This window comes from Canis lupus, chromosome 24, assembly GCF_011100685.1.
Source record: "Canis lupus familiaris isolate Mischka breed German Shepherd chromosome 24, alternate assembly UU_Cfam_GSD_1.0, whole genome shotgun sequence".
In the NCBI taxonomy this organism is placed as follows: Eukaryota; Metazoa; Chordata; class Mammalia; order Carnivora; family Canidae; genus Canis; species Canis lupus.
The window spans coordinates 1190028-1197651 of record NC_049245.1 but is presented as its reverse complement, the minus strand read 5'-3'; the positions used below and the strand labels follow the sequence as shown (position 1 = coordinate 1197651).

At 46.4% G+C, this 7624-nt stretch overlaps 1 protein-coding gene across 1 annotated transcript; it reads right to left on the bottom strand.

The window, feature by feature from the left end:
* Positions 1 to 743: 743 nt before the first annotated feature.
* LOC485740 (surfeit locus protein 6-like) lies at positions 744 to 2691 on the bottom strand (the record flags this gene model as incomplete). The annotated part of the gene is made up of 1 exon (XM_038571419.1): positions 744 to 2691. A coding segment is annotated over one exon (1095 nt), but the record flags the coding sequence as incomplete, so codon positions are not given.
* Positions 2692 to 7624: the final 4933 nt, after the last annotated feature.

Here is a 7624-nt window from a genome sequence, read left to right as displayed (position 1 = left end):
TCAGCATAATACCCTCCAGGTACATGCATGTCGAAGCAAATGGTGGGTATTTGTCCTCTCTGATGGCTGAGTAATGTTCCACTGTATACATAAACCACATCTTCTTTATCCATTCATCTTTCAATGGACACCGAGGCTCCTTCCACAGTTTGGCTGTTGTGGACATTGCTGCTAGAAACATCGGGGTGAGGGTGTCTCGGTCTTTCACTGTATCTGCATCTTTGGGGTAAATCCCCAACAGTGCAATTTTTGGGTCGTAGGGCAGGTCTATTTTATTTTTTAAAGATTATAGTTTTTTATTTATTTGAGAGATGGGGGTGGGGAGAGGGAGAGAGACAAGCAGACACCATGCTGACTACAGAGCCTGATGCAGGGCTCAATTCCTGCAGGCAAAGATCATGACCGGAGCTGAACTCAAGAGTTGGACACCCTACTGACTGAGCCACCAATATATCAAAACTTTAAATTTCACTTCCAGGACTCTACCACCCAGGTCGACTCATAGGTGTGTATAAAGACCCCAGTATAAAAGTTTACAAAAGTTATCAAGGATTTACTGAAAAGTGATTCACGAGCCACGAAATCCACACCAGCCCCCTGCCGGTCTTGTGCGTCTGCAGTGGTTCTGCTGCTGGCAGGTATGCGTGGACTTCCACCACCTCACTGGGCATCTTCCATAGCCTCGCTGAGTCCTAGCTTCTATCCCTCCTCATCTCCTGCCTTCTCCTGGACTGACACCCTCCCACCCATCCCGCCTCTCCCTTCCTCCCAGCGTCGTGTATACTGTGCCCATCTTCCAGAAGACAACTTCCCCCTCCCAGAAAATGTATTTATTTTAAAATGAGAGACAGCAAGAGCAGGAAAAGCAAGAAGGAGAGTAAAAGAATTTCAAACAGATTCCAAACTGAGGATAGAGCCAGACATGGGGCTCAATCTGAGGATCCTGAGATTAGGACCTGAGCCAAAATCAGGAGTCAGGCCCACTTAACTGAGTCCCTCAGGCACCCCCCCACCCCCAACCCAGCAGGCACCTGAACATTTTTCATGCACATGTTTACCTTAAGCTCTAATTCTTGCTCCTCTTACAAGTCAGCTCAGGATGATTCCCTCCCAGTCTCAGCTAAGGTCAGCTCCACCCTCTGCCAGTCCCGAGGCCCATTCCACCTCTGCCTCAGGGTACAGCAGTTCTGAGTTTCCTCCCTTCCAGGTGAGTTTTGGACTGACATGGGCAGTTCCAAAGGCCATTCTTTCCCAGCTTATGCCAACACGGTGGGGAAGAAGGGCCAGTGACATGCCCCCCAGAGCCCTTGCAGCCTCCATTCATCCCTCACCCTGCAAACGTCCGGGGAGCTTTACAACCTCCTAAGAGAAGGCTGGACCCCGGGCCCAGTCACAGCTTTCTGGGCTCTGGAGGATCCAGGCCTCCATTGTCAGCAGCACTCCTCCTTTGACACATAGGAGCTGAGCCCTGAGAACCCACTGGCAAGGTGAGCCCACGGAGCCTCCTGCTGGCCAGGAGCTCCTGCTCAGTGTCCCAGGATGTGGGAGGGCAGTCCCAGGTCAGGGGCGTGGTCTGGGTACCCGGGCTGCAGGCCCTCACGCCAGGCCAGCCCGCTCCAGGTCCTGGGGAAGGATGCGGCCCTTCCTGTGGGCCTTCTCCAGGCGCTGCTCTGCCCGGGCCGCCTTTTTCTTGCGCAGGTTCTGCCGCCGCTTATCCTGCCGCCGCTGCATCCTCTCGACCACGTGGGCGGTGCGCTTCTCCTTGCGCTTCAGGGCCTCCTGCAGCAGGTGCTCATTGTCTCGGATGCGCACGCCCTGGGCCTTGTACAGCAGGTTGGTCCACTTCATCTTACTCTCGAGCTCCCGGGCCTTCCCCTCGTCCTGGTCCCGCAGCTCGTCCAGCCGAGCCTGCCGTGCCTGAAGGCGCTGCAGCGGCCGCCGGTAGTTCTTGCCCGTCAGCGGCGTCAGGTTCCCCTTCAGCTTCTGCCTCTTCTCCTTCCGGCGCTGGGCCTTGCTGCTGGCTTGCTCCTCAGTCCCCTCCACCTTGTTGAAGAGCAGCCCTGACTGTGCCTCCTCAGGGGGTGGCTCGTGGGGCTCATGGGGCGGCTCAGCAACCTCCGCAGCCCGTGCCACCTTCTCCTTTGCCCTCAGCTCCTTTCGCTTTCTCTTTTTCCGGTCCCGCTCCTGTTTCCTCCGCCGTCTCTTCTCCAAGGCGGCGGGAGACAGCTCGGCGGTGCGGCCCTGATGCCGGGCCCCCTGAACTTCTTCATGTAGCCGCTGTCGCACAACCTCCAAGGCAAAGAGAGAGTCAGGCTCTGTAACCAGGGCACCTGCTGGGGATCCCGTGGAGCCGAAGGCCTCTTCCTCCTCGGCTACTGCTGGCTTTCCAGCCCTGGAAGCTGGGGGAGACTTCTCCAGGGCCTGGGACTTAGGCTCCACAGCCTTCTCCGCCCGCCTCTGGGATTTCTTCTGCGCCGTCTGCCTCTTCTTTTTGGGAGGCCCAGCAGCTTCAGAGCTTCGAGCTTTACTGGCGGACGCGCGCTTCTGCGGCTCCAGGCTGGGCTGGGAGCAGGTCTTCCTGGCCAGGCCCTGCAGGTAGGCGTCCTTGGCGAGCAGCGAAGACAGGCCGGCGGGTCCGGAGACGCGACCAGGGACCCGGGCAGGTCTATTTTGAACTCTTTGAGGAACCTCCACGCACTTTTCCAGAGTGGCTGCACCAGGTCACATTCCCACCAACAGTGCAGGAGGGTTCCCCTTTCTCCGCATCCTCTCCAACATTTGTGGTTTCCTGCCTTGCTAATTTTCCCCATTCTCAGTGGTATCTCATTGTGGTTTTGATGTGTATTTTCCTAATGGCACATGATACGGAGCATTTTGTCATGTGCTTGTTGGAAAGAGATTATAGCAGAAAGTAGAGAAAATGAGTGGGAAAAATCAGAGAAAGTGACAGAACATGAGAGACTCCTAACTCTGGAAAACGAACAAGTGTAGTGGAAGGGGAGGTGGGCGGAGGGCTTGGGGTGACTGGGTGACGGGCACTGAGGGGGGCACTTGACGGGATGAGCACTGAGTGTTATAGTATATATTGGCAAACTGAACTCCAATAAAAAATACACCAAAAATTAAAAAAAAAAAAAGAAGCAGGAATGATTATTGGCTGACCTAAGAATTTTTTCCCAACACGTGCGTGCACTGGGGCTTCAGACTTTTTAATTAAACCCAAGTGCTAAACCATGAGATCATGAAACCAATTAAAACTTTGTTGTATGATCACTATGTCAAATCTCCTAATTTCTCTTGAGATAAAATGGTGGAATAAAAGGGGAGGATATAAGCAAATGTTGAAGTAGAACCACTTCTTCTGTGGTGCAAAGCAGAAAACCAGAACAGGACTAAGGGAGTGCAGAACCATAGGATCTTTGAGGTTGAGAACAGGATGAATTCATGTGGGTTCCTCAAAATATGTTCTCCTGTTAAGACTGCTTGATGTGGGACTCCTGGGCTCAGCGGTTGAACATCTCCCTTCGGGTCAGGGCATGATCCTGGGGCCCTCGGATGAGTCCCGCATCAGGTTCCCCGCAGGGAGCCTGCTCCTCTCTCTGCCTGTGTCTCTGCCTCTCTCTATGTCTCTTATGAATAAATAAATAAAATCTTTTAAAAAACGACTGCCTGATGCTACATTGACCTGATTCACAGTCCTACATCAAATTGATAGTGGTCAACTCATCAATAAAAACATACTTCCTGGATTTTACTTTCTCAGATAAATATTTCTTGAACACTTTATTTTTTGGCTTTCATGATTAATGATCTCTTCCTGTTGCTTGACCTTTTCTGGCTACTCCTTCCCATCTCCTTTGCTGCTTCTGTCTCCTAAATGCAGAATACCCCCCCCCTTTCATTCTAAATGCTCTTCCTGGCTGATCTCATTCTCCCCATTGGTTTAGGTATCATATAAAGGCTGATGAATCCCCAATCTATCTCTCAGACATTGCCTCTTCCTAGACTTTATATACTTTATATACCAAGATGCAGATGTTATCTTTGATGTCAGAAAATCCTTACTTTACCTCCAAATAGGTGTGAAACTGGCCACTTTATTTGTACCACTGATCCAAGACTTCATCATCTCTCACTTGGGTGACTAAGTAGATTTCAACTTCTGCTTCTTGACTCTTTACAATACAATCTCCCCTGTGGCATTCAGAGTAAATTCTTGAAAATACGGTCTGAAATCAGTCTAAAATCCACCAATGGCTTCTTCTAGAACATAAAGTAAATCCTAACCCCATCCCCCTAGGATATGCACCTCTCTGTGTCCCCCATCTCATCTCACACCACTCTCCCCACTGATTCCATGCTCTGACAATGCTAACCTACCCTCAAGCCTGGAACCTGCCACATTCTAGGCTTGTTTCAGCCTCAAGGTCTTTGCACGAATGGTTCCCTCTACATGCCAGACTTAGCCTGTGCTATTCTAGCTCATTCCATGTCACTCAGAATCAGCTTAAAGGTGACTTCAGAAAGACCTTCTAAAGTTGTCCCTTCCATCATGTCCCTCTTTCAGTCTCTGCTCAGCCCTTATTTTCCCTATGTTCAGTTATATATTGATTCACTATTCTCTATCTACAGGAGGGTGTACTCTGTATGAAGAGGCACCTTGTCTGTTATAGGGTGTAGGACAACCCTTATTGCATAGCTCTATAAATATTTGTTGAATAATTGATTGACTTGCTATCTCTCATGGAGTCCGCTTTCTGGGGCTTACCCAAATAAAATGTTGGAGATTTGGCCTTAATTCAATATGACTATTAAAATTCCAAGGAATTGGAATAAATATCAAGTTACATTTGAAGGTGTTTTCTCTAATTTAATAAATCAGTGTCAGACGGGTGTTTCTGAGCTGAAGTCATTCCAAATTTCAAATTGATTCCATTTTTTATTTGCCCTCACTTCCCACCTCTTGTTTTACGTATCTGAGTCAGGAGAAAATGCATCAACCCTGAAATTGGCTTTCTTTTCCTCTTCATCACTCATAGAAGTGATGAATACCAATTATTTTGATGAAAAATGATAGAGCATAAAAGTCTTTTTTTCTAACACATTGTTATTACTAATTTGACTGAATTTAACCTTTAATCATGCATTAAATCAAGTTTATTGAATTATGTGATAGAGATCAGATCAGTGCTCGCCTGAGCCAGCAGTGAGGTGAAGGTTGACTGTGAACACCAAAAGGACTTTCTGAGGTTATTGAAATGTTAGTTTTATTGGGGTGGTGTTTACAGGAATATAATGCATTTGTCAAAACTTATCAAACTGTATACTTAAAATGTATGATTTTACTGTATGCAAATTATACCTTAAGAAAGGTAATTTTTAAAATCTATAAAAATCACTCTATGTTAAGAACTCTGCCTAGTATCTTCTGTTGATTAATATCTCAGAACTAGTACATTACAGAGCATGGATTTGAACAGAATTGCTCAGCTACAGACAAATCATATCTTAATCCTATATAAAACTATTACTTAAGAAGTCTTTTTTTCTTACTTGAGTTAGAGAAAAAAAATTTAAGAGAGAGTAGTGACAGACAGCAGGAGAGGGAGAGAGAATCTTAAGTAGACTTCACACCCAGAGCAGAGCCAGATGTGGGGGCTCAATCTCACGACCTTGAGATCATAACTTGAGAAAAAACAGAGTCCAACACTTAACCAACTGAGCCACCCAAGGGCCCCAGATGTATCTTAATCCAGATGTATAGTGTTCACTTGAATATTTTTCCTGAATAAAGTATCTATCTTAGCTTGGGTTTTCCATAAAACCCAAGCCTAAGATAAGGATTTTGGTGCAGGTGGTTAATATAGAAAGAGGTCCCAGTGGCTCCTACCTTGGTGGGAGAGTAGGAATGTGAGACAAGGCAGGGATGGAAGGCACTACATTGTAAGCTAAGAATCAGTGGCCATGCTAAGCACATGGGCCTCAGTCCTGGCGGAGACCTCTGCGAGAAAGTGTAGAACACATCTAAGGGTTGTCCCACCTGAAGGAGGAGGAGGCAGGACATTTATCATGACTCCACTAACTAAAGTCTGCCCCCGGGGCAGTAACTCTCCTGAAACTTCCTCTTGCCAACTACATAAGCTGAGCATGCTTTGGGGACCAGAAAAAGCTGTCAGGGAAAGAGTCAAAGCCACTTGCATTAAGAAGCTGCTGGGCTTTGTTGCAGGGAAACTGTATTTAGAGGATGTGGTGAACCAGGACAATGGTTCTGGTTCAATGGCTAAGCATCTATACTTGCAAGTGAAAAAGCCATCTTTGGGTTTCCTTTATTTCCCTTCTCCACTGTAATGGCTGATTAATTCTTTGTGGCACTTTTATTACTTTAAATTAAGATGCCAACATTAGTCATAGTCAAAGGTAATGATTTACACTAATCATGTTTATAAAATCCTTATGTTTACATAAGAGCATCACTCTAATTTATTGAGCTCCTTTTATGTACCAGATACCAAAATCAAGTGCTTTATTGGCTTAATTGTCAAAGCAACCCCAAACTGAGGATGAATATGTTTATTCCTACTTTATCATTGAAGGAATTCAGAGTTTGGAAAGTTAAGTAACTGCCCAGGTTCTGGATTTGGCAAACATGGCCAGACTCCAAAACCAGACTGCCTCTGCTCAAGCTCTCAAGGACTAACCTCCATGTTTGTTCTAGTGTTTAACACAGAAGCCCAGTACTCCTTCCCCAGTGAGCATCCCCGTCTCAAAACCAGAACATCTGTGATTTACACAAACTGTCAAAGATGTTGGTGGGCATGGAATCAGAGCAAAGACAGAGTACTTAAGGAAACAAAAATGTGTGAAAGCAAATTACATAAATCCTGTCAAGATGCTATCCTAATGTTTACAAAGAAAAATTCATTTTCTTCTCTGATAATATGATAAAAAAGGAATTAGCCCACATAACAACCTATTACAATAAGGATAGCTTTTCGCTCACAAATCACAAAGAATTTATTTTTATTTAAACAATGGCTTGTACAGGGACGGAGACAGTAGGGTCTGAGGAATAGGACCCTGACACTGACCAAATGTGCTACAAACAGCTGAGTATCCCAGCTAGTGGACACTCACAGAATTTTTTTTTAATTAATTAATTTATTTATTTATTTATGACAGTCACAGAGAGAGAGAGAGAGGCAGAGACACAGGCAGAGGGAGAAGCAGGCTCCATGCACCCACCGGGAGCCTGATGTGGGACTCGATCCCGGGTCTCCAGGATCACGCCCTGGGCCAAAGGCAGGCGCCAAACCGCTGCGCCACCCAGGGATCCCCCACTCACAGAATTTATTCTCCTCAAACCTCCTGCCCTATCCAATAATCCTGGCCGACTCATTTATCTTCACATTTTTTTTTTGCTCAGTGTTCCCCATGACAGCATATTTTCTTTGATTTTTCTCCTCTTTCTACCTATGGATATTATGATTAATAATAGGACAGGATGACTGAGTATATAGAATAGAGAAGCAGAGGAGGGCATAGGATAATCCTCTTGTTATAACTCTCTTCCTTCTTTCTACTTACAACACTTTGCAATGATTCCCCTTTCCATCCGGGGATGAAC